At 51.5% G+C, this 27,083-nt stretch overlaps 1 protein-coding gene across 13 annotated transcripts in view; it reads right to left on the bottom strand.

Moving 5' to 3' along the window:
- The window catches only part of PTPRE (protein tyrosine phosphatase receptor type E), a 148,558-nt gene extending 122,000 nt beyond the window's left edge, over nt 1–26,558 (bottom strand). For 6 of the 13 annotated variants that reach the window (XR_014309113.1, XM_082721518.1, XM_082721523.1 and 3 more), the window contains exon 1: nt 26,291–26,556. Coding sequence is in view for 6 of the 13 variants with exons in the window: in XM_082721528.1 (XP_082577654.1) it covers nt 26,291–26,343 (53 nt within the window). In the remaining 7 variants the exon portion in view is untranslated. Of the gene's footprint in view, nt 1–12,093; nt 12,257–26,290 lie in introns of those variants that run through there. The other 7 variants (XM_082721521.1, XM_082721536.1, XM_082721541.1 and 4 more) reach the window with 3 other exon arrangements.
- Nucleotides 26,559–27,083: the final 525 nt, after the last annotated feature.

Genomic DNA, 27,083 nt, shown 5'->3' with positions numbered 1-27,083 from the left:
GATGGATGAATAGATAGACACAATGTGAGACAGACAGACAGACAAATGACATTATATATTATACACATACATGTCTCTGTTATATGTACATTATATATAATACACTACATGCATGTAATATATTACACATATCTAATATACCCATATGCATTATATGTGCATAATATAGTACACGTATATACATTATATATAACGGAATATTATTTAGTCTTTCAAAGGAAGGAAACCCTACCACTTCTGAATGGGCCGGGAGGACATTATGCTGAGTGAAATAAGCCCGATGCAGAAAGACAAATACTGTATGATCTGACTTACATGTGGAGTTTCTAAAAAGTCAACCTCACAGAAGCAAAGGGTAGAGTGGTGGCTGCTTGGGGCTCGAGTGGAGGGAGCGGAAGGTGCTGTTCAGAGGGGACAGATCTCCAGCCACAAGACAAACGGGTTCTGGGGACGACTGCACAGCACGGCCACTACAGTCGGTACTACTGAACCATGTTCTCGAAAGCTGCTAAGGGAGCAGATATAAGTATTCTCACCACACGCGATGGCCGTGCTTATCAGCTTGACTGTGATCATTTCATTATATGTGTATCAAACCCTCAAGTTGTACTCCTCAAACAGATACAATAAAAAGTAACATTCATTCTAGAAATATCACGGGCTGAAGAAAATACTAAATTACTCTTTACAAAATGTCTATTTAAGCAACAAATGACACAGCGGGACTCCCTCAGGAGCAGAAGCTGTGCAGCTCACCGGCACAGGCCTCTAATGAAGGGGCTGCTGTCCTGGCTCGTGCACAGCAATGATCTCATACGGTCAATTTCCTTAACAGTAAAGAAACTGAGTTCCCAACAGGAGAGTGATTTTGCACACGAGTGATGGCGGACATGGGGAGAGGGCTGGTCTCCTGACTTGAAGCCAGCATCCAACAAGGATGCTTTTCGGACACCCAGGGGAATGAAAGCTTAAAAAAAAATATATATATATATATATATATGAGGTCATATTACATACTTTAATATGATTCATACACCTTTATTAATACATCCAGGGAAGAATCATAGGGTTAACTCACAAGCACACGCACACTTCTAAGTAGTTTATTCAAAACAAAAACAAAAACAAAAACATAAACAAAAACAAACATAACATAAAGCACAAGTCAGGAATTCTTCCCTTTCTCCCTCCTGAGAGATTGATTCTACCCGGATGAAAAACAGCCCCAGGACCTCTGCTTCCCTGTCTGCAAAATGCCATTCCTGGTTTGGGCAATTGCTTTCAGTTCACAGAGTCCAGGATTCTAATGATCAATCACACTCCTGGTTTCACTGGGCAAGTGTAGAGTTGCAAATCACCCGATTTTCAACGATTCCACGATGAGTGAGCAGTACGGGTGCTGCAGAGGAATTTTAATCAAATGATTCACGAGGAGGTGTCTTTTATTTCTTCCTGAGGTGGGGGAAAATGCAGATTTTTAAAAAGGCATCGTCATGTGAAATACAGCTTAAGTCAAGTATTTCAAACCTTGATTCCCATTAATAAAAATTTTGGAGCCCGGTCACTGGAATCAATACCTTCACGTGATTCTGCATTTTGTTTGTTTTTCAAGTATTTTCAGGAATAAAAACATCAGCATTCTGCTTGCTGGAGAATGCAATTGTCTCTGGAGGGAAGGGCATGGGCATGCAGGCGTTTGGAGTCCAGATCTCCTCCTATGTCTATCGGTTCTTAGATAGAGAACTAAGCCTGCCTGCACTGCACCAAGAATCATTATTACATCTTTTAAAAGGACAGCAACAACAAACACGTGGTCATCTTTAAACTGAACTGGGGGCTCCTGGGTGGCTCGGTCAGTTAAGAATCCATCTCTTGACTTCAGCACAGGTCCTGATCTCAGGGTCGTTGAGACCAACCCCTGCATCAGGCTCAGCGCTCAGCATGGTATCTGCTTAGAGTTCTCGCTTTCCCTCTACCCCTCCCCCACCAAGCTCACGTTCTCTCTCTCTCTCAAATAAATAAATAAATCTTTAAACAGAATTGGAATTAAAAACACTTAGCTAATTAGCCATGAGAATACCAGCAGGGGGAACAGTGCAAACATTCCGTGAGCTGGGGAACTGCAACACCCATTGGGCTGGGTTTCAGAATCAGTGCTTCCATAAGGTGACGGCTCCAGGAAAGCCCAGACGTAGATCCATATATATAAACTAGCCACCATTAATTAAATACCATAGCACTGAATAAACAGTTCAAACAATGTCAAGTTTCAAGTAATGTCAAGTTACAAAACAGTCTTGAAACAAACTTGACCATGGGATTGCCTCTGCTGGGCCACGATCAGTGAGGTTGGTACACTTAAGTTTATTTTTTTAAAAAATTGTAATTGTAGTTGGCACCCAATGGGACATCGGGTTCAGGGGTATAAGACAGTGATTCAACTTCTCTCTACGTGTCGCTATGCTCACAAGCGTAGCTGACACTTGGACAATACCACGGACTCTCTTGCTTTGCTGTGCTTTTTAACCCCATGGCTCCTTCACTCCGTAACTGAAAGCCTGTAGCTCCCATTTTTGCTTTTAAGTATAAGGTAGACATCAGCACCCTGGGAGGTTTTATAAATAGAGAGTAATTTTCAAATTTAAGTAAAAACTGGAAGGCGTATTGTGTTCAGCAGAGTGCGTGGGGCTAGGCTGTGGGGGCGGGGGCTGCAGAGAAAGGGTTGTTCGCCCCGCGAGCAAACTTCTGGTCATGTGAGGGGAATGGGTTCTAGAAGCGACAATGCTGGAACTCGGAGGCCATGTGCATGTCACGGAGGAAGATGAGGAAGGGCAGAGGGAAGAAGGCCACAACATTAAGCAGCAAAATCTCTATGTATTTGCCTCACCGTCTCAGAAAGGAATCACACGGTTTTGAGGCTTAGTCTAAATGACTGACACCGGGAGATTTTTCCAGAGGTTCCTACCTTGGTGAGGACCCTAGGAAAGGGGCTACGACTGCCTGGGTTCTTAGCAGACCCTCTCTTGGGCACTGGTGGGAGACTGTAGCCCTCAGCGTCTCCAGCATGACCCTGTGGGGTGCGGGGAGCAGCTCCAAGCCCAGAGTGTTTTGCAAAATTGGTCAGAGAAGGTGCCCTTGGGTGGAGATGGCCTTGACCAAAGAAGGGAACCCCCACCTTAGGCCAAACTAGGCCACACGGATGAAGGAGAAGGGCCCAGACGCGGCTCCATGCTGAAGGGCGCGCAGACCTGCCGGTTGCGTCTGGACACGGTGAGCATCGGTCATCAGGAGGACGAGGAGGGCAGGGCTGCCCCAGCCCAGGGGTGTGAGCCTCAGAAGCCTGAGGTGATCTCACACCCAAAGCCTGAGAAGGCCCGGGGTGAATCTTCATCACAAAATCTCTGCCTCACTCATGGCCAAACAGCAACGCCTCTGCGGCCAGGGCCACCTTTGAACCACGCGGGCAGGAGAGCTCAGCCTCCTGGGCAGAGAAGGAGGAGGGGAGCCCACCGCCGGCAGCAGCCGGAAGGGCAGCTGGTGGGCCAGGAGACGACACTGCCAGTCCTATGTCCCCGCTGCCAGCCTCTCCATGGAAACTGGAGGAGAGCAGGACAGACACAGATGGCGCCCCCGCTAACGAGAGGGTTCGCAAGCACTGCCGCGGCCCGTGGAGGCGGTGACAGTGAGGGGGGCAGAACCAGTGGGACGCGGGGTCAGCAGGAAATCCCGGGGCGGGGCACAAACACCAGCCCCATGCTCAGCACGGCCAGTGACACAGTGGTTCTAGACCTAAAGAAGGAGGCCTCCCAGGGGGTGCTGCCCCCATGCCTCGGACACACCTGGCTGCCTCCTGGAGCTGTGTCTTACGGACGGGCCACCACCCCAGCCCTGGCAGCCACTGTGTCACCATGCTGCCAAATCTCGCTGGACCGTGGGGTGGTGACCAGCTTCTCCTCCTTCCCCATGCAAAAGGACAGGGCGCACCGCCCATGTCCCATGTAAGCTGGGCAGAGTCAGGGTAAGCTGGGGAAGTGACTAAGTCCAGCATCTGTCACATCCTAAAAACATGCTTCTGCTTGGGGAGGAATGCAACATCCCAGGAAACTCGAACCACCACCGAGTCAGCCATAATTAGGTTTTCCTGTTGGACGACATGGCCAAGTTACGCGGACAGAAAGCATCTTACCCCTTGTGGGTAGATTTGACAGACATGTCCCAAAGGGCCAATGTGTGTGACCTTGTCTCCAAAGCAAATTAATATTCCAGCACCTTGAAGGACAGGACCATCATGTTAACACAGCAGTGTTCACACTTGAGCTGGTGATGGGGAAACAATACGACGGGTCCTGTGAGCTACGTCCCTGTCTGCAGACTGGGCGGGCGCCTGGCGGCTCCAGGAAGCTGCTAATAGCGCTAAGAAAAAGGGGAAGGCAAGCCTTTTTTTTTTTTTTTTTTTTTTGCTTTCAATTACAAGATTATCCCCTGCAAAGAACCTTTATTGCAAAAACCTCATTTCTCTAGAGTGGTTCCCAAATTTCTCAGAACAAGTGTGAGAAAACTAAGTGGCAATCACTAGTCTCCCCCTCACCCCTCCATGCGCATGTGCGCGTGCACACTGGGTTGTCCAAACAGCAAGTACCGAGCTGCCCCCAAGCTACAGATTATGTTCTTTTTTTAAAAAATTTATTTATTTATCTGACAGAGAGATGGTGAGAGGGGGAACACAAGCAGGGGGAGTGGGAGAGGGAGAAGCAGTCTTCTCGCCGAGCAGGGAGCCTGACACGGGGATCTATCCCAGGACCCCGGAATCATGACCAAGCTGAAGGCAGGTGCCTAACACCTGAGCCACCCAGGCGCTCTACAGATTACGTTCGTAGACATCACTTCATTAAATCCTAGGCAAGATTACCATCCCCATAGCAGGAACAGTGACACCTGAAACCACAGAACTTGCCCCAAATGGCCCAGCTTGGAGGAGTGGGGAGCAGGGAGAGAAGACAGAGCCTGAGCTCTAAGCCTGAGCTCCTGTACTCCACACATGGGGCAGACCCATTTTTCCCAGGTGTCAGAGGGTGTCCTGGGCAGCCCTGTGGAGAAAAACAATGATGTGTGTTTAAAATTACTTTCTCTGATAAATGCCAGGGAACCTCAGACATAGTCTTGATGTTATAATCAAATCACCTCTTAATATTAATTTGTGCTGATGCTTGCAAAGAAATCCCTAGGAAACCTAAATTATGCCGTACATTTGAGCAGTTTCTTCTCTTGTGCATCAGATTCCTCTCTGAGTTTAATTTGGCTCATGGTGTAAACAATTCCTCATTTTCATCCAGAATGTGAAGCATGTTGCCATGTTTTCAGGAAGGAGAAAAATCATCTTAATTTATGTAAAGAGAATTCCTAAAGATATGTATAATGGAGTCCATGAGGCGTAAACACCAAATGTGTAAATATCACAGAATTATCTCAGCACATATTGTCTCAGAAATGGAAACAAATCCCTCGGCTGCAAACAGTTACTCAGGAGAACCTTGAGTTTTGTGATTTTGCTATTAATGTGCAGGGGTGGGGCGCTGGGATGCAGAATTCTGAGAGCATCCCCGAAGATCCCCAGCCCTCGGCTTTCTTCATCCAACACTAACGTCGGTGCAGCTGGGAAAGGACCGTGCAGATGGAATTAGGGTTCCCGATCAGCTGACCTTAACCCAGGAGAGCATCCTGGATTATGGAGTGGACCCTGTGTGGTCCCACGAGCCCTCAAGGGCACCAGTGAGAGAGACGTGGCAGCGGGGAGCGCACGGATACCCAAGCAGGAAGGGGACTCCCCGACGTGCTGGCCCGACGCTGGAGGACGGGAACCAGGAGCCACAGAGAGGGGGTTCCTAGACCGGAGGGTCACCCAGCGTGAGAACGCGGACCCCACCAACTGACCTTGGAAATGATTCATCCCCGAGCCCCCCATAAGAAGCAGGGCCCTGCCAGCAGCCCCAAATTCATCCTGTGAGCCTCTGAGCAGTGAGCCAGCAAGATGCAGACAGACACTGGGCTGGACTCTGACCTCCGGAACCAGCCACTGGTATCACTGCGAGCTACTGCCCGTGTGCAAAGTCGTCACAGCAGCAACAGGAACCTGAGATGGCTGAGTGGGAGAGTGGCCAGGAGCCCACGCCTGTGCAAAGGAGCCAGATGCCTTCTCCAGCCTCCTGTCTCTGCAGGCTACAGAAAAACCATAGAAGTGACACCAAAACGGAAAGCGCCTACTGAGTTCAGAGGACTTGCAATGGACTCCCGGGGCGCCTCTTTCCTTAGAACTGTCCCGGGCTTTGTGCCCACGGAGAGCTTCACTGGCACGAGGGACCGCACACAGGCGGAAGGTGAGAAGCGTTTTGCTATCTCTTACTCCCCAAATCGTAAGCACTTAACATGCGTTTGCATAGGCTGAGTGTGTGCCAGATATAAAATTCAGAGTGTCAATTGATCACGAGTGCTCCTTCTAAAGCAATAATTAACACATGGCAGAGTTCCCCACCACGGCATATTTTTACATCTATGCCAAACATGAATTCTCAACATACACACTACATTTAATTTTCTCATTCAATTTCTTTTTTTCTTTCTGATGGGGGAAGAAGAGACTCCTCCGTCAGGCCTTTTGTTAAATTAAAATAAAATAATAGAACACAACATTTCTGTACCTTATGCTCCTTCACAGAAGAAGCACAAAACAAAACAAATGTGTTGTTGTTAAATAAGCTTATTGTTCCTACACGTATTAGCCATGGAGGACGATATTGAAATTGAGTCACAGATTCAGTAATGACGAAGTCACACTTTCGCTGTCCACTTAAGAGTCCACAAGAGACTTTTAAAAAATATCTCAAGCAGATACAAAGCATTTTGCTGGGACCTGAGGTCTGCTGAGGAGCTGTGACAGAAACACAGGGATGAGGCAGCAAATTGTCCGTGACCGGGGTTGCAGAGACAAGCACAGACTCACGCTTGGGTCCTCCATGAAGAGCTCCTAATCCAAACGCTGGAATAAAACCATTTTCCTGGAATATATTGGTTCACATTTTTCCTGCAAATTAAGATTCTTTCCATTGGAGAAAAGAATCCAAGAGGGCCAAAGAACTTCATAAATAAAAACAGAAGAAATGCGTCCCGGCTCACTGAAGAGGAGGGGGCGTAAGGAAACCCGCCCCCACGTGAGGATGATGTTTTGAAATCCCACTTCATGTACACAGAGCAGAAAGACGATGGGGAAGGAAGATAGTCTATTCCAGGCAGGCTGCTACCCTGGAGATGGCGCGCGACAGACTCGGAACAAGAACATGGGCCAAGTCAAAAATGTAAAGAATGAAGATATTTTAAGGGTCGTGTGTCTTTCAAGGGCTCTTAACCGTTTTGGTGACACGGATCCCTTGGGCCGGCTAGTGAAGCTCCTTCTCAGAATACTCCTTGTAATGACCTAAAATAAAATACAGAGGAGTAACAACACAATTTTCAAAATGGGCAAAAGATTTGAACAGACACGACCAAAGACAGGCACTGAAGGAACAAGCACGGGAGAGGATGTTCAACACGGGCAGTCGTTAGGGGTATGCAAATGATATGCAAATTACAGCGGCCTCGAGACCCCCCTCACTACTCACCCGTACCAAAGGCAGAAACTAAAAAAGAGAAAAACAAAAACAAACCAAAAAAAAAAAAAAAAAAAAAAAAAGGAAAAACTGACAATATCAAATGCTGGCAAGGGTGCAAAGCAATGGGAACATTCCCGCCTCTGCTGGTGGGAAAGCAAAGAGTACACCAGCTACAGAAAACACAGTTTGGAAGTTTCCTACTAAACTAAACACGCATGACACTCAATCCAGCAAACCCATCCTACTGACTTACCCAAATGAACTGAAAACCTAGGTTCACACAGAAACTTTCATGCACACTTCTAGACATTTTTACTCCTACGTGCCCCAAACGGGAACCTACACACATGACCTCCAGCTGGGGGGGAAGATGAAAGGCGCGGTGGTCCTCCCGTACAACAGAACACCACTCAGTAAAACAAATGGGATGAACTATCCATACTCGTCATGGCACGAACGTTCTGAGATCCATACGCCGTGGGGAGGAAGCCAGACTCAATAGGCTTTGTACTGTGTTAGTGCAAGAACATGACATTCTTGACAAGGCAAAATTAGAGGGGTAGAGAACAGACCAGTGGTCACCACGGGTTCGGGCTGGGCTTGGGTCCAAGGGATATAAGATGGCAAAGAATCTAATTATATGGAAAGGAAGGGGTAAATTTTTTTAACATCTAAATTTACAATCCTGCTGAATTTGATTCACAAACTCTCAAGAGACCCCAGGTTTAGAATTCCAGAGCCCAGACCAACAAATGAGGACTCGAGACCTGAGGCCAAAACGGCTGGTGTTGCCTGTACCTTCAGGGGTTCCCCACTTCAGGCCACGGCTCTCACCCCATCTGACCATGCCCGGCAGAAAGCCTTAGGGCAGGCTTGTCCCAGGAAACAGTTAGAAAAGGTCACGCTACATTTGCAGGTTCTTGGGGGCAGTGGCCATATGACCTTTGCGTCCCTAGCGCCTGGCCTAGAGACTTGATAAATCCCCGTATTTGTTAGAGAAATAAAATACCAATCTTCACTGACTTCTAAAAACACATAATTTTACTTATTTTCCATACAACCCATACTTCCAAGAAATTTGCTTTAAAAACTTTATTGCATGAATACTAAGGATTTATATAATAATTTAAATGTATAAAGGGATTTATGGCTTTATTATTATACAGCATACATTGTGGAAGAAATTAACCTGAAAATTTATAGTTGACAGAACCTAATTACACCAGCCACCGTGGATGCAAAGGACCTCCTGATTTCATTCTACAAAGAGTATTAAACTCCATCCCCCAAATAGAATGGCTTAGTGTTGTAACCTGAAATGTATACCAATCCAAGGTTTAATTTTGCTTTCAAGATTAAGCAGTACATGTGTAATTTAAAACTGATTTGAAACAGCAAACAATGTCATCAGGCTTACAATTAATGAGGTTTTGACAACTGCAAACAAATTGAACGCATAAATCTACTCACAACAATCGCTGTATTTAATAAACATGCCACTTTGCAAGGCTATTCAGCTCATTTTCGTTTCCCAGGGTGAAAGCTGATTTGTGCTGACCTTGACCTCTCCCACAGCGCTCAGTGTTTTGTTCAGCTATGAAAGTCGGGCTGAAAGCAGGATGATATGGAACTAAATGCTACGATTGTTCTCTGATGGGACATGATGAGTGTGGCCCTTATCTACCAAACACTGTGCTTTCCAAAATGTTATTTCGAAGGGAGACGCGCATTCCCAGCACACACCTCCAAGTCTGTATTCAGGACAGGATGTTTACTATTTTTCCCTTTTCATCAGGCAGTCAGTGCAGATGGACTCGGGATCAGACAAGCATGCTAATCTAACCCAGCGCAGCAAATCTGTCACACGCCCAGAAGAAATGGTTCTCAGGGCACTGCGAAAGACCATTAAAAACATGAAAAAAGGAAACGGATCGGCACAGGGAAAACCTCCACCAGAAGGACGGATGGAATCGATTGGAAGCAATGATAATGTGTGCATTTCCAAACAGCTCAAGAGCTGCCCTATCTGCACCAAGTTTTTGACTATTTCCTTCCTGCTCACAAAGTCCAAGCTCTAAGGAAGTACCCAGCGTCCTGTCGATAGTAACAGACGCAATTTGCCGAAAGAGGAGCAGGCCGGGAAGACGGCGCTGGCAAGACACCCAGACCCACAGAACAAGAGCCAACACGCGGTTTCTGCATTCGGTTAAGGGAAGTTTAAACTTTGTACAGGTGCTTTTGTAACAGGTTGAAAATAAGTGAAAGTCAGCAAATCTCCCAAATAAATCTTCACTGAAGTTCTGTTTTACTCATAAATCTGAAGGTTACCACTAATGCAATAATATGAATCTTGAGGAAAAAAGCAATTCTGGATTACCGTATGTAGGAAATCAATATTCTCTCTAATAGTTTCCGTGGAGTGCATCAATTTTCTTAGCTAAAAAATGATGGTGCTTTCTGTGTTTTATGGCTAAATACCATCTAAAATATGGGGAAACCTACCTAAAGGGAAAAAAGCCATAATGCTTTGAATAATAATGGTAATACAATAATAATACATGGTATGTTGCTTCTCGGCCTTTCGGCCAAGATCCAGTGTAATAATACAGAGTACATTAGAATGCACCAGGTACATAGGAATTACCTTCTCCTTTAATAATAAAATTAAGTCAGGAAAGTGATTCCCTTTATGCCCCGCCACGGAATCAGAATCATCTGTGTTCTGATACAAATGACTAAAACACCTCACTCCAAAACGTTACTTGTATTTTCTTTAACGATATACGTTAGGCCGAGACATGACCATTTCAGAAGCGTGGTCTGGAAGGGCAGAAGGAGGCGCACACATGTTGCCCGACTCCCCGGCAGCATCCCCTCCAAGTTGCTTCTCCTCGGGGAGACCCAGCATCCAGGTCTGGCCACATGCCCCGCTTGGCAAGCAGACATCCCCAGCCTGGAGTCCCAGCCCTGCTGCCTTCGAGTTCCTTGGCCTCAAACAACTCATTTCCCTCATCCAAGTCTCAGTTTACGAACTTTAAAATGGGCTGATACCTCACACTCATGCAACCCTTAGACTGAAGACAACTCAGTCCCACTGCGTGAACCCACAATCTCCTCCTGCACCCTCTCATAGGGGGACATCTCACCACAATGAGTATGATTCTAGCAGCTAAAGGTCCGTGCACTTTAGTAACACAGCCCCTGAAAATAGAAGCCAGCACTTCATTTCTATCAACCACTAACCCCTGTAGGTTCTAAGGCTGGAGAAAAAAGGAGTCGAATTAGTCTCATGTGTGAGAACCTACCAGAGGGGAGGCCAGTCCACTCCACCTGCCTGTTACTGGGCAAAAAGCGACAAGAACTCTGAATGCACCTGACCCACGGAGGCACCTGAATGGCGGCCATTATCAGACACTCTCTCTCATGTCTTTATTACATTTTGAGAGCAGCTGCCCCACTGGTCTCCCTGCCTGCTTCTAGTTCCTCATCTGCTGGTTCTCTGTGTTCCCAGGGCCATCAGGACCGTTCCGGACTTGCAGAACCTGTCACCTGCTTGGATCGGAGCGTCTAGTTCCAGCCTGGTTTGCCACACCCACCCCATCCAGGCTCCTGCCCCGCTGTCACCTGGGGGTCCCTCTCTGTTTTCCAGGAAGCAGCTCGAGGAAATGGAAAAATGGAAAATGGAAAAAATATTTCTGTTGTAATGTGAAAGCCTCTTACAGAAGGAAAAAAAATGGGCAAGGTGGTGTTTCCAAATGTGACTTCCCAGGTATAACAATGCCTTCATCTTTACCCATGCAAATGCTCCGAGGTCTTACTTCTTAAATTGGCTCTTTAAACAGCCTTGCAGGTAAGATAAAATAAATAGAAGCTCTTCGAAAATTGTAATAGCCTGTACTTCCTTCCAGATAAGAATCAATTACAGTGGAGAAGGGAAAAAACAAAAACAAAAAACCCTCCGTGTGTGTGTGTGTGTGTGTGTGTGTGTTTCACACAGCATGCGAGATCGCAAGCAGTTATCTAGAAACTTGAAACACTTCCTCAATGCGAGCAGAAGAGGAAGCTTAAGTGTTGGCTACTCTGCCTTGAGAAAACCCAATATATAGTCTTGATCTTCAAAAATAAAAGGGTTAAGAAGTGATTATTTGCTCTCTAAAAGGATTAACTGCTTTACAAAAGGATTATCTGCAGACTTCTAAAAGGTATTAAGCTTAGCCAGTGTCTGTAAGCCACAAATCAAATCAATGTAACTTTTCAAGAATATATTAATGTCGTAATACTGCAAACGGTTTTGAGATGAAAAATAACCCTTGAGCTCAGTACAAAGCAGGCAGAGTGAATGTCCGCCGTTTGGGGGCTGCCCTCACTGTCTACACTCTCTTCTGACCTCCTGGCGTCCCTTACACCTGCCGGGGCAGGATCCCACCTGCCGGCCCCACCCTCCACGTACCTGGAGCCAGACTGTGGCAGGGACGTGCGAGGGGGTCCGACCATCAGTCCTACCCAAGGCTTTGGCTCTTCAGGGTGAGTCACAGATCCAAGGATGTTTCAGAAGCGTTCACGGAAGCCATAGCCCCGAGAGTCTGCCGCCGGCCATGCCCAGCAGCATCAGTGCCACAGACCACAGGCCACATCCTTACCGAAAGCTTCCGGTGGCCGCGCCTTAATTCTGGTCCAGAGCCTCCCCGGCTCCTGTCCTTTTCCTGAGCCGTGTTCTCCAGACTTCCGGTTGATGCTGAACTGCCCAGTCACCTTCTGTCCAGTTCCTACTCTCATCAAGTTAACCGGAGTCCGATTCAGTGCGTCCAGCTAAAAGCCACAACTCACAGACCCTTACAGAGGGCTCCTTACCACCACGTGCTCTCTGGGAAGGGCCACTCATTCTTCCCTGCGTGAACACGACCTACCTGCCTGACCAGTAGAACACTGCAGGAAAGACACCAGGACTCCTGACATGAGGTCCTAAAAGATGTCCTGGCTTCTGCCTGGCTTCCCCTGGGATGTCTCTCTCTGGGGGAAGCCGGTGGCCGGGTCACGAGGAGGCTCAGACAGTTCTATGGGTGGATCCGCAGGAGGCAGGGGCAGAAACGGAGTCCTCTGCCCACAGCCAACCTCAGCTTGCCGGTCACGGAAGTGGGCCCTCAGGTGTGAAGGCTTTGACGGGTGGGTTGGGACAAGACGGCCAGCTCCATTCTAGAGGCTGGAAAACCTCATTAGCCTCGTTCAGAGGAACAGCCTCCTCCACGCCTGGGAATGTGCATTTCCCCAAATCCCAGGGACCCCTCTGAAGCGTCTGTGGAACACGGAGACGGTGCTGTCAGGTGGGGTTTTCTGGCTGTTGATTCTTCACAACAGCTCCTCTGTAGCAAGCTCGGCTACGATTGCAACAATGACCCCTAACTTCTCGATTTAAAAGGTATCTATTAACCAAGAGTTTTTTAGGAACAATGAAAGCACCAAGTTAAGAGGATTGTGCCTTGTCTTCCATGGTCTATTACCCAGTGGGACCCTATGAACACTCGCCCAGGCTGCCCTGGTTAAGCCCGCAGTTCTCGTGGCTCGGGTTATTAAGCGCCGTGAGTACGGCCAGGGGAGGTGGGCACAGGGAAACATAAGGACTGCGGGCCGATGGCGAAGTCCGGCTGACCTGTCCCCCGGCTATGTGACCTTGTATCTTAAAACTATGTGGCCCACCTTCCCTTGGCCTTTCTGACAAGAGAAGCCCTGTCCGTGCCCCCAGAATTCATCCCCATTGAAGGCACCAACTCTTTCTCAATAAAAACCCTTCACAGTTCGTTCTCACATTTGTTCCGACACCCAGGTTCCCAGAGACTTTTCTGCCTGGTGCACGGTGCTTAATGTGATTTTTAGGCATCTCGATGAAGTGTTTAAACTTCCCCCCAAAATGCACTGAAGCCCTCCCGCGGGGAACTCACCCCCTGCGGCCAGACAAGGCAGTGTTCACACAGAGTTCCGGGGACCTGCTCTGCAACCTCAAGGCCCTCGGCGTCCACCCACCAGAAATCAGGCGAGGGGAAGGAGCGTCTGGAAGAGGCAGAACTGCCGGAAGGTCAGTCCCCTCCCCCCCAGACCCATCCAGCTCCTGCCAGAGATCAGGGGAGACGAACCACGTGAGACCGTGGACTCCGGGGAAACACACTGAGGGTTTCAGAGGGGAGGGGCGTGGGGGGATGCGTGAGCCCGGTGATGGGTATTAAGGATGGCACAGATCACTTGGAGCACTGGGTATTATACGCAAAACATCAATAATCGATAAAATAAAGAAAATGGATCAATAAAAAAAAAATTTAAAAAGGAGATACCCAGGAATAAAATGCATGTGATTGGACATGACCTGGAAGAAAGACTGTCACTCCCCTAGAGTCGGTGGGGTTCTGGGAGAACTTTTCTCAAACAGAAACTCTCTACAGAGCCCTTCAAAAGGATTCAAAATGATTTTCAATCAGAAACAAAAGGGCAAATCATCCCATTGTGCTATTCCTCACAGACCTGCAGCACTGGCCCCGGGCACGAGGGGTGGGGGACGCGGACTCCCCGTCCCCTGGACTCGTCATGAGATGAGGCAACTGGGTTATCTCCTTGAGACTGGGCAACAGCAGGGGGAAAACACTGGCTATTTCTCGGACTAGCTTTCCTATTACTCATTTCCAAAGAATGGCACGCCGGCGGCTCTGATGGGTGAGCGACCCGCTCTCGAAAGCTGCCAGAGGCCCAAGGTGGCCGAACCACTGGCAGAGCCACGGCGGGAGCCACGGGAGCCACGGCCACGGCCGGAGCCACTGCAATCACCCCATCAATTCTAGTGTCCCGTCTGCAGGAGCGGGAGCCCGGCAGGCTCTGGGGTTCTGGAAGAAGACGCCCTAGACGTGAGGCTGTGAATGGGGAAAACCAGACGGGGGCAGGGGGGAACGGGAAGAAGGAAGGGGAGCTAGGGAGAGGCCAGGCCCCAACCACGGCCCCAAGCCACCCCGTCTCTGTGATGCTGCCGCCCCCTTCCACGTTGGCCTCGGTCTTCCTTGTACGCTAAGGTCAGGAGCAGAGTCACAGGAGCGCGCTGACCGCAAGACCGACGATGGCGGGCTTTAAGAGAAAGGCTGGTCAGAGGGCCCCGCACTCAGGTTTCATCTGTGGGGCTGGCTCCAAGGGCGGCCACTTGGTCGTGAACACCTCAGTGGCAAGAGGGCCCTCAGGGAGCACACACTGGTCAGGGTCTGCACAGCAGGGGACAGGGACGGGGTCCCAGCACCAAAGCCATTCTTGGTTCCCCCCCATGACCCAAGGGCCTCAGGGCTGCCCACGATGAGTGCCCCGGGCCCACTCGCCACACACCATCTCCACGACCAGCCTTCCGGGGGAATCCCAGGGGCAGATGCTTGGACAGACACGAAGGCCAGGCCCCAGGGGAAGGAGGCCGAGCGGGTCTTGGGGGTTTTGTTTCCTACACCCGGCAGGTCTCCCACTGGATCTGCTGAGCGACGGAGCGCATGGATGGTGTCACGGCGGTGACCACGCTGGCCGCCCCTGAGGCTAGGAGCCCGCCGGGAGCAACCGCGCAGAACCCCCGCCTCAGCTCTCTGCTTCTTTGGTTCAGGCCTCGTCTGCCGCAAGCTGTCCTCCTTCTAAAAGCCACCTTTCGGGGTCGCCTGGGGGGGCTCAGTCAGTTTAGCATCTGCCTTTGGCTCAGGTCATGATCCTGGGGTCCTAGGATGGAGCTCTGACGCCCTGCTCACTGGGGAAGGGGGGGTCTGCTTCTCCCCCCTGCCCCACCCCCACAACTTGCACATGCACGCGCGCTCTCTCTCTCTCAAATCAATCAATCAATCAAATCTTTATATTAAAATGAAAGCAACCCTTTGAACAGGCCCTGGTGAAGTCACTAACATCACATGGCATGTAATCCGTCGCAGCTTTCTGCCGGGACAGAAGGGGCCAGAGGAAGGTTATGGGAGAGCAAAGAGCATCAGGAGACTTGCCAGGACGGAAGCCTCTTTCGATTGAGACCCTCAGCTGGTCCCTTCCTGATGGCCCCACTTGGGTCCCGAGAACGGTTGGCATCATCCAGCGTGTCGGTCAGTCCTGCGAGGCATCCATGCCTCCCTCCTGCCCACCGCCGTGGCAGAAAGTCCTGACCTCATTCCTGGGCCCCTGTGAAAGCCCCACTGTTCTCCCTGGTGTTGGGATTCCCAAGGGGTGCTTTGGAAGACACGCAACTCCCCAACCTCACTGCACACACACACTGGGACCTCCCAGCAGAGGAGAGCCCCAGAGAGCCTGTCGGGGCCCCGCTCTTCCCTCCCAGCCATCCCCAACCATTCTGCGTGACAGCCCCTCCCCCCTCAGAGCTCTCCATGGCTTCCCCCAGCCCCAGGATGGGGCCTGGGCCCTCCTCAGGTGAAGACCTTTCCCAGGCAGGCTGGGTGTTCCCCCATCACTGTGCTCCCTGAGCAAAGCTGGGGTCCACCTCCCTGCAGGCCCCAGTGACCCCCACACCCTTCCTCTACCTTGGAGACCACTGGATGCCTCCGTGGATTTAGTCCCCACCCTGCCCCACCCCCTCTGGGTCTGCATTTCCTCTTTTCCAAAGCAAGCCTAGTGTTCCTCTGGCCTTGCATGGTGCAGTGTGCGCAGCAAGTTCACGTACGAAAAGACTCAGAATAGGACCGTCCAGAGCAAGTGCTAAAATAGCAGCTACTAGTATTGTCACATCTGCTGCTTTATTTACGGCCATGACCACTCCCCACCCTTCTCACTGAATATCAGACATGGAAAAGGGGGGTGCTGCCGGCTCCACTCTGGGCTTTGTGTCTCCAGACTTGGTGGTTCTCAGGTCTGAATTTTTAAAACAATGTTAGGTCCCAGCAAAGGGCTCAGGGATGCTCATGCTGTTTGCCCAGTGCCGTAACTGCACAGACAGAAGCAGGGTGGGGGTGGGGGAGCCCGGCTGCCGGCCATGTGGCATTCACACCGTCTGCTCCCGAGACCTGCACCCCGGCCTCGGCCCCAGCTGGGTCTCAGGCTGCGCCACCTGCGAGATGCCAAGCCACGAAGGAAAGCATCACCTCTTCAAAATGTTTATAGATCCCTGCTGCGCATGCAACAATGGATTCCATTACAAAGGAGAATCACCAGAATCGACGTCATCGATTCCCATGGCCACTGGCCATCCACTCAGGACGTGCCTTTCCATGCCACAAATAATAAATCACTGGCTGAACCAAAGCATGCCAGACACACACACGCAACGGCCTCCTAAGATACCCCTTGGAAGCACTTTGCCAGGCAGAAACCCCAGAGATGGATGCACAGCAGTGAACCAGTGAGCCTTTGGGTCCTGCTCCAGGTTAGACGCCCTTCCACCCAGACAGACAGCTAAGATGGGCTTTCATCTCCTGGAAGCAGAAGCAGGGCCTCCACGTCCTGAGAACCAACCCCCACCCCACCCCCCGCACCCACCACACACAGTGTGCCGGACACAGGAGGGAGGATGAAGGGTCGGTCCACCAAGGCAGTGAATGGGAAAGGAGGCGCGTCGGCGTCGGGACCGTGGCACCTGCACCAGAGAATGTGACCCTGGACAGGTCTCAGGCTCCTCGTCACAGCTGGTGACACACATAGACTCTACACAGGGATGTCCAATTGTCCACCAAACCTCAGAGATGCCATGTAAGGTGAAAAGGGAGAACCGGCTTTGGGTTTGGAGGAACTGAGAAGCTGGTACAGAAGAGATATTTTCGGTTACTTACGAGCAAGGATATTCGGCAATGACTAGAAATGAGTTTGGACCTGCAGAGGCCAATGTGGCCCACCCGTAGAGCTGACTCTCACCGCACTTCCTGGCCCTTCCGATGACAACCGCCATAATTAAATGACTTCTTCCATGTTACCGTGTTGGGGACGCCGTCCAGTACCCACAAATGTACACGGTAACCAAAGTTTTAGTAAGAAAAACTACAACGGTTAACACAGTGAAGCCCGGACATCATCCCTGCCAATGTGAAGAGTCCCTAGTAGAGTCAACTGCCTGTATTCGAGAAGTGTATCTGCCTCCCCTAAGGCACCTCATACTCAGCCCCAAATCTGAGGCCACCATCTCTTAAATCTGGGTCTGGTCCAGATGTATGCAGTCTTCCTTAGCTGAAACCTGGTGGGCTTTGGTCAGGCAAGACTTTCTCAACACCATAAAAACCAAACCAAACCAAACCAAACCAGAAAGCCTGTGTACACACATGCCTTCTCCTACAGAATGAATCTGCAGTCTTCCTCAGAGTCTCCATGGCGGCCATACTGTCCAACAGGTTAGAACTACTACTGCATCAAGCAGACCCACCTTCCTCAATGGCCGAAGAGGGTTTGGAAAGTCACAGACTTTCCCAGAACTCTTCTCTCATCCCCTCCGTCCCTAGGCTCCAGATGTGCCCCCAGACACCTGCTGCTCCCCAGACAGTACATGTCACTCCTCACTTCCGAACAAGTGCCTAGGAGCCCTTCTGTCTTGAATGTTCTAGCCCTGTTGGCAGCCAAGAAAATATCCTTGGAAACCAAGCCTGTTCTACCTGGTGACCCCCTCTGGATCCCCTCTGCATGCCCACCTCTGCAAGCAGCATTGCATTTAACACACCACGGAGGTGATGAGTTCTTGCAAGCCTCCCGTGTCCGTGGGAACAACCATAGGGTAGGCATTGTGATTTGGTTTTACAACTTCACTAACTAAACACAGAGCACGTACACTGTAGGTACTCATCACACGTTTAACCTCTCTAACTGTCCCTTCTAAGTGACCTTACAGGCTCTTGTAAATACTACACACACTCGGTGAAAACCAAGAAATATCCTTTGAAAGAATATTGTTGGCTCGCCCAGAGCGGGCCTTGCTTGGCACGAAGCAGTACAAAATCATTAAATGTCTGGCTCTTGCATTCTTATGTGACATTGGGCCAACATCAGGCCTTTGCTCAACGGAATCTAAATGGGCAGACAGATAACATCTCCAATGGAAGGCTGAACTTTAGCTGATGTTCGCAACATTAGCAAAAAGTAATTTATTGAATTACTTATGGGCTTTGTAACTGCTGCCACCAGCTTAGGGAGATGGACCGCTGAGTCAGCCTCACTCCGAAATTAAGGACAGGGTTGGGTTCCTGTTTCAAAGGATTTTTACGTCGAGTACTTAAACATTCAGCTGTTTATGAAACCAAAGCTATTCCCAGAGCCAGAAAAACCACATCCTGGGGAAAAAAAAAAAATAGCACTAATTATAAGGAATACTTTTACTAGTAACAAGGCAGGGGTGAGGATGACTTGAATTAATGTGGCAGCAAAGGCCAGTTGCTGTTTGATTAGCAAATGTCGTGGGGCAGACAAGATTGCACGGGGCAGGGGCGGGGGGGGGGGTGGAATCTTTACCTGTTTAAGAAGCTGGAAAACTCTGATCTCTTCGGAAGAGCATTTGCATGGTTTCTAGTCATTAAAGCAGGTGCCCTAAGGCAACATTTTGTTAGCCCAGATAGAGTTCCTGTAAATCCCTGAATGTAATAAAGAGACCCAAATTTTCTGGCTTTTGTCCATTTATACTAATTTTGTCCTGTTACTATGGGCAAGCTTCGGCTTCAGAGACTCCGTGTTTGGCTCCGATTATTAGCTCTGTGAGCTGATGCACCAAGCATGGCACCCCTTCGCCCTCTGAAACTGCCCTGGCCTGTTAACTCTTGACCACACAAGTCTAAGCTCGCCAGCTCCCACTCTGGGTTGAATTTGGAGGTAGCTGCAGATGACAAATATCAAAAGAAGAAACCTCGGTATCTGAGAGCCTGTGTCTCTCCTGCTGAATCTGTCTTTCTCTCTTCCTCTGTGTCTCTCTGTGTGTCTCTCTTTGTCTCTGTTGCTGTCTCTCTCTCCTCTCTTACTTTCTCTTCTGTATGTACTACAGTGGAGAAGCGCGCTCCAGACGGGAAAGCTCTGGGAAGAAATACGGACATCTGTGGGAACGGTTCTGCTGAATACGGAGCTCTCAGCTTAATTCACTAGCACCTGTTTCTGGAATCTAGAAAATGAGCAGAGAATTCTGTAGGAAGCATCTACAAGGTTCTACTTCATCTCCAGAAGAAAACATGGGACCGCCCAAGACCCCTCCGATTCCACCTCCAAAAGAGCCCTGCCTTTCACTGCCTTCTCCTCCTCTGTCTCCTTCAGCCCTTCGCCCTGAGCCCCGGAACGGGAAGTGAGTGAGCACCAGACCTCCACCATGAGCCCACTCTGGAGTCACAGCCTTTCCCATGGCGGGACTTCCACCTATGCCATATTTTACACAACAGAATAAAAGCTTTATCCCATGACACGAATCCAGACAAGCAGACCGGGAGCGGGGTGGTGAGGTGGGGGTTGGCCTCAGGGCCATGACATCAAGTCAGGCAAGTGGGTGTCTACCTTTGAGGCTGGCCTTTTGAACTGGAGAAGAAAGGAAGACCAGAGTGCCCGCAGTTTAACGAGGAACCTGCCAGAACAGGAGCTCCCACGTCCCCGGGCTCCGCGCCAGGGGCTACGCCCCCACCTTCCACGGGCACTCGAGTGTGTTGGCAAAGGAGTCCGGGCCAAGACTGCCGAAAGCCAGGGAACAGGCCCACGGAAGTCCTACTACAGAGAAACAGCCTGAAAAATCCGAAGTCTTTTTGGAGTGAGAAACAAAATAAAAAGGCTTCGTACAAAGGTCACTTTGAATAATACATTGTAATCAAGCGGCCACGTGATCGGACATTCTAAAATCTTGAGTGAGGAGAAAAATGGAACTAATTTGCTCCCTGGTACAAAAATCTGTGACTAATGTTCAGCTGGAAATGTCCAAATAGATCTACGGACATTAATAACCAAAAATTATGTCTGCGTTTATAGAACGGGGATTAAGTGACTCCCCCGAGGACAAAGCAAGCGCGGCAAAGGAGGACTAGGAGCCCCGATGCTGCCCGTCCCTGACCGCAGCCCGGCCGTCCTCGGGATACGGCCACTGGCCATGGGCTCACCGGCGAGCTGTAGGCTGGGCTCCCTACACATGACCTCGATCCGGCGACACGAAAACCCTGTCTGGGAAGTGTCACTGCCCCCGTTAGAGAGATTAGAAATCTCGCTGAGATAGGGTCAGCCACTTGTCCAAAGCCTCCGTGCCACAAGTCTCAGTTGGACCCCAGCCCCCATCCTGATGCTCTGCGCTCCGAGCCTGAGATCGAGAACCTGGTACTGAAAAGCAAAATCCCATTAGCTACATGTGTTGCCGGTGCTCAGACAAAGTAAAATCCTCAGGGGGACAGCCCTCTGCAAGCATCCTCCAGTGCCCTCGGCACGGCTCCCAGTCTGTCTCTTCCATCCGCCACCGTCCACACATCACATCCAAGGGCTGGATGCCGGGGCGTCCCAGGCATCCCACAGACCCCCCCGCCCCCCGCACCAGAAAGGACCACACAGCCTTGGGAGCACGTCTGAACACTGAGCTCCCACTCCAGCATGAGCCACCTGCTGGATCGAACTCTGACCTACTGGTCAGAAGCCCAGTCTGGGGTCTAGCCGACAAGTTTTCCTATCAAGTCTTCATTCTCCACCCAAGAACCATTGCCATCAAAATGCCTGTCCAAAGAAACACATCAGGCTTTTAGCACATAATCAAGGATGTCCCCCTGCCCCGCCCCCTGCAAACTTTTCCTCACCTCCTGATGGAGTTCATATTTGTTTCCGGGCAAAAGAAGACCTTTCTTCATCCTTTTGATTATCTCATACAATATACACTCATGGGCCATATGAATCAGAAAGTCTTGATTTGTTTTTTTATTTTTTAATTTTTTTTAAAGATTTTATATATTTATTTGACAGACAGAGATCACAAGTAGGCAGAGAGGCAGGCAGAGAGAGAGAGGAGGAAGCAGGCTCCCCACGGAGCAGAGAGCCCAATGTGGGGCTCGATCCCAGGACCCTGGGATCATGACCTGAGCCGGAGGCAGAGGCTTTAACCCACTGAGCCACCCAGGCGCCCCAGAAAGTCTTGATTTGTATTGGAAAGATCTTTTAAAATAGGCATCCTTTTAAAAATATTTATTTGCTTCCCATTTCATGGGGAAAAATAGAAAAGTTGTTTGCCTGAAACACAGTGTTAACTTTTTTCTATTTCATAAGCGTCATCAGCCCTTTTGAAGTATTTGTGGAGTTGAAAGTTGAAAGAAAGGCATAATGCCCACATTTCTGGCTTTGAGCCGGGTGCTGTTCAAGTTCAAAGAGGCTGTGAACCACATCAAAACTCCCCGAGTAAAACACCTGGATGGGGCGGACCTTGACAAATGACATTTGGGGAACAGCAGCCAGACCAAGAGGAGAAAAGGAAGTTGGCTTGGTAATCCCCAAACTAGGGATCTCCCGGCCTCCAGCTGGCAGAAACCCCCACCACCCTGCACCTGTGTCTGCTCGAGGATTAGTAACATTCAGCAAAACCCCTATTAGCTCAGAGGAAGCTGGTCCAAAACCCTCACCTGCTAGAATATCATCCAGCACTCTGCTCTGGGGAAAAATACAGGTGACAAACGAATGTGAAGCTCCCCCTCCAGAATAAAGTTTGGGTTGCTGTAGGGTCAGTCAGTATTCGAAAAGTAAGCATGAGCAATGTTCCCACGAGCCACACGTTCCTTTCGGTAGCTCCGGGACCCAGAGCGGAGAGCACTGTGGTGAAGGGATGAGCTGGGCTCGGGAGGAGGCCCCAGCCACGGACTGAGCCCCTCCGCGTCAGCACAGACGCGTGCAGCAGCCGCGACGAGGGTGAGGTTGGTCAGTGCGCGGGAGCCTCGGGAACCTCGAGGGGCTGGGAGGTGGCCGAGGGCCGCACTTCCCACCACCAGGTGTTCCACAGCCGGGGAATGTGTCGGGGGTGGTCCTCAGCTCCTGCGGCTGAACGCTCCCTTCTTGAAGTTGTTCCTCGGACCCTGGGTCTACACCTGGGCGCTAGCCCACCCTGCTGCTGGCCTCTGGTTTAGCTCCCTTTTGTGTTGTCTTTTCCACAGACTGGTTTCATTTAGTCCACGAGCACAGGGTCATAATGTGCATAAAAAAGTGCATTCTGGCCCCATAAACCATTCTAACACGGAAGAGTCGATGGTGCGTGTTAAAGGACAGACTTGGTCTTGAAGTGCAGGTAAGTGGTGGCATTATGAGATTAAAACCCTTCATTGCATGAAATTTACATAATTATTCAAATTATCATGTAAAAAATAAAGTTAGCTAGCATGTCACACCTTATTGATTTGACCTAAAGCTTTGGATGACAAGCAAAACCTATCTATTAATATGAGTTCTGACTTGGTTAATTTATTCGTTCAAATCGGTTCCTAATGCATGCAATGCACAACTTTAGGGTTTTAGCCTGACACGATTTCCCGAGGGCCAGTCATCTGCCTTATACTTTATGCGGATCACCTGTCACTCTCAGAATAGCCACATGCAGTACAGATTCTCACTCCCATTCTACAGAGAACACTGCGGCAGCAAATTTGGAGAGCGTAGGGAAGGTCACACCGGAGCCAGGATTCATGTCAACACATACCTCAACTTCAAATCCAAACTCTCAAAGACACACCTTCTACCCTAAGAGCATTGACCAGCTGGTGGAAGAGAGAAACTATTTGAAGAAGTCAGGCGGACACAAAATTGAGTCTGATACGTGCTCTAGGATGGGTAGAGTTAAGTTTCTATGGAACTCAAGGGAAGAGAGATTTTCTTAGGTGGAGGGGTCTGGAAGGCTTTGAGGAGCCTGAGGCATTTGAAGTGGGCTGTGAGGTGTGAATAGGAGTTTCTAAGATGGAAAAAAGGGGAAGGAGATTCAGAGCAGCCTACGTCTGAGGATCTGGAAAGCAGGGGGTGGAGGGGGAGTGCCTTCGGGAGCAGCGAGCTATTGGTTCACTAGGACAGAGCCCAGCAAGAGAACTGGAGATGCTCTTGAAACGGACAGTTTTACAGTTTTTTTCTTACCGGTAATCAAATATTAAGAAGGCCCGTCTTTATCCTAATGGATACATTTGTTCCTATTTTGATCGCAGAAGCTCTGCAAGTGTAGCTCTAGTAAAGGATTGGGGGGAGGCTTCCATGGCGTTCCCTCCCTGCTTCCAAACCTGCCTCCAAGAGGTCATTTGGAGTCTGCCTGGTCCAGCTCAGTCATTTCGGCATGTGCTCAGTATCACCAGAAGAGCTGGCCACAAAGTCCTAGATGGACCTCTCTCATCTCTCCATGACCCAGTCCGATCCGCACCACCAGAAGTGTGCGTCTGCCTACTGACCACGCGGACATCCAGTAAAATTCATCCACTTCAGAGATAAACTCCTAGAATGTTCCACTTGGCCGTTTGTTCATCTGCCCAATGACCGTTATGAAGAGCCTACTGGTGGGTGCTCGGGGAAACTCCAATCCAGCCCGTCTTTCCAAAGCACTGGGGAGGCTGGTGTGGTCAGATGGATAACGTGAGGAAACAGTGGGAACGTGTTGCGCTGGTGGGGGTTGGGGTTTGACTTTGGGAGCTGTTGAGTTGGGGCAGGGGATATTCCAGAAGAAGGGTCAAGGGGGCAGCTGGGTCTGGGAATTACCGAGGAGTGGTCTAGACTGGAAACTCACCTCTGACCTGCAAGGAGGGAATTTTGATAAAAGGAGGTACCTTGGACAAGGATGACAGTCGTAGAGACAGAGCCAAGAGGATCAGTAGGGCGTAGTGTGAAGGAACCATAGGTTTTGACCAATGGAAACTCACTCCAGCTTCATTACTAACCACCCAGCAACTGCTGTGGGTTTCCAGGGCATGCGCCTTCCCTGTGCCCCTCACGCACCTTCGGCCCCCACATCCCCTCCCACCGCTGCTGCAGCCCTGATCAGGGGTTATTGATTTGCACACACGTGAGAGAAGTGGCCTCTGTGCACAGCATGGGAACGAGGCTACAGTGCCCCATGCTCACTCTGGACCTCCCAGGGGTCCCAGAAGGGTCACGGTGACAGTCATTCCCTCATCCCCATCTCCCAACTGATTTGGTGCAGGAGGTTGATGTGATGGGCTTTGGTATGTTTTCAAATCAAAATCATGGATTCACACAGTGACCTGGCCTTCTCCAGGCACCACTGCAGCCCCCAGCTCATGTCCTCATACTGGGAGTCTAGGTCTTCTTGTTTTTGTTTTTTCCCTCGAAGGGGGCACTGATCCACAGGTATCAGTATCAAAAGACCTCTATCGCTGAGGTCACCATCAGAGGCAGAGCCATGTCTCGGAAGGACCAGGTGTCCTCTGACAGCGTGGTCCCATCTCTCGTGCCTGTTCCTATGTCAGCAGCAGCCTTTTCCTCCCTGAAGGCCCAGAGCCTGGGCTCAGAAAGCACACACCCCAGCGCTATTTGCACACAAATCTCTGTCCCATATCAGGCTGATGACCATGGCCATCAGGAACCAGCCTTAGCCATCCTGTGCCCCCCATCACGTCATGCCCATGGCATCCCCTCCTTTGGCTTAGCACATGGGTTTGGGAGACACCCCGCACACATCTCCCTCTGTTCCCCGTTGAAACGGGAAGGAGTCTTTACTTCACAGACACAGAATTCCACCCATTGTGGGGACACAAAGACCTCCAGGCACTCCGGGTCAAGGGGCACCTGGGATCAAGAGCTGACCGAACACAGACCCGCTGATTTCTAAAACACGCCACCAGCCTTGGCGGGTCACCATTCAACTCGCTCTAAACTCGTTCTTTGCTTGAGTTTCCCGCATTGAAACTCAGATGGAGAGTGGTCCTGACTCCAGACAGATCGGTACAATTCTGCAATCGGAACGTGAACCTTTCTAGAAAGGTTTGCCCACCAGGAAGGAATTTAGGTTAGGTCCAGGAGGGTCTGGCAGGGTTTGGCTCTGCCTCTCCACCGGATGGGTCTTCCAGCCTTCCCCATTTGGTCCCCAGGAGGCGGCAGGCGTGGCACCGGGCTGACCTCTGGTCCAGGAGCTCTGACAGGTCAACCACACCACTGACACTGCAGATCCTGGCGCTCCTGTCTGGGCCAGGCGGCGCGCTCGCCACCGGGGGCTCCTCCAGGCAGCATGTCCGAGACCCCTCCCGGACTTCACGCTCCCCTCCCTGCGAGGCAAGGGCGCGGGACCCTCGGGGCAGCATCGGAACTGCGGCCCCCGCCCCTCCCAGACTGGCGCAACTCCGAGTCACTTTCTCAGAAGGCTCCTGTCTGCACCGTGTCGCCCTCCAGCACACCCTGCGGGACCCCCTCGCGCTCTCGCCCGCTTCCACCTACGTCCCTGTCACCAACCCCTAGCCCGTCGCCACCCGCAGACACGCTCTCTGTGTGCCATTTCCCGAGGGGGTGCGCGGGAGCTGCCGAGGCGGCGGCCAAGTCCGGCGGCGGGTCCCGGGCGCCGAGGCCAGGGTCGCGCGGTCCCCAGCCTCCGGCACCCGGCGCGCCGCGGGGCCGCCAGGGACCCGGCTCCGGGAGCCCGCACCCGGCGCGGCCCCTCCCTCCCTCCCGCCGCGGCGGCCGAGGCGGCGTCCCCGGCCTGTTCCGGCCGCCCGGGGCGCACGGCCACCCGAGGGGCGCACGGCCCCCGCCCGCACCCCGCGCGCGCTCACCTCGGGGGGGCCGGTCCGGTCGCGCCGATCGCGCCGCCGCGGCGGCTCCGCATCTCCCGGGCGCCCGCCCGCCGCCCTCCGGGGCGCCCCTCGGTCCCCGCCGGCGCGAAGGACGGTGGTGGGGACGCGCGGAGGCCGCGGGGTCCGGGCGCCGCTGGCGCCGCCTCCTGCCGCCCGCAGCCGAGCAGGAAATTTGTCCGGCCGGGTCCCGCCGCCGCCTCCGCTCCGGCTCGGGCTCCGGCTGGGGCTCCGGCTCGGGCTCCGCGGCGGGGGCGGGGGCCGGCGCAGCGAGGAGCGGGGGCGACGCCTGGTGTCCGGCGCGGGGAGCGCAGCCCGGCGCCCGCCCCACCGGGAAGCCCCCCGCCGGCCTGCACGTCCGTTCGCCCAGGCCGGTGCCCCTTCCGGGGAGGCCCTGGCTGGGCCCCCACTGCCCGGACGCGGGCGCGAGCCGAGGGTGGCAGGTGCGACGCGCACTCCTACAGGCGGGAGAGGCCCTTCCTACTCCCGCCTTGGCCCCGGGCACCAGGAAGTGGCCTGGCTGGGGACGAGCCTCGGCTCCTGCAGTCGGTACGGGGGAGCGCGGGGCGCCCTGCACCCCTTCTGGCTCCACGATGTATACAGAGCCCTGACCCCTCCTGAGCCGGTGTCCTCCTCTGTAAAGAGGGGATGGGGTCACCCCACGGGTGTCGAAGGGCTCAGTTGCCCTGAAGGCTGCAAAGGCTAACCGCATCTACACATGGGAGCGAGAGCGAGTCCTAGGAAGGGTCTGAACCTGCTGCTCTCCCAGGACCGC

The sequence above is a fragment of the Mustela nivalis genome, assembly GCF_964662115.1.
Source record: "Mustela nivalis genome assembly, chromosome: 2".
Classification (NCBI taxonomy): domain Eukaryota; kingdom Metazoa; phylum Chordata; class Mammalia; order Carnivora; family Mustelidae; genus Mustela; species Mustela nivalis.
Note: the sequence above shows the minus strand (reverse complement) of the source record. Positions and strands in the feature narration are given on the sequence as shown.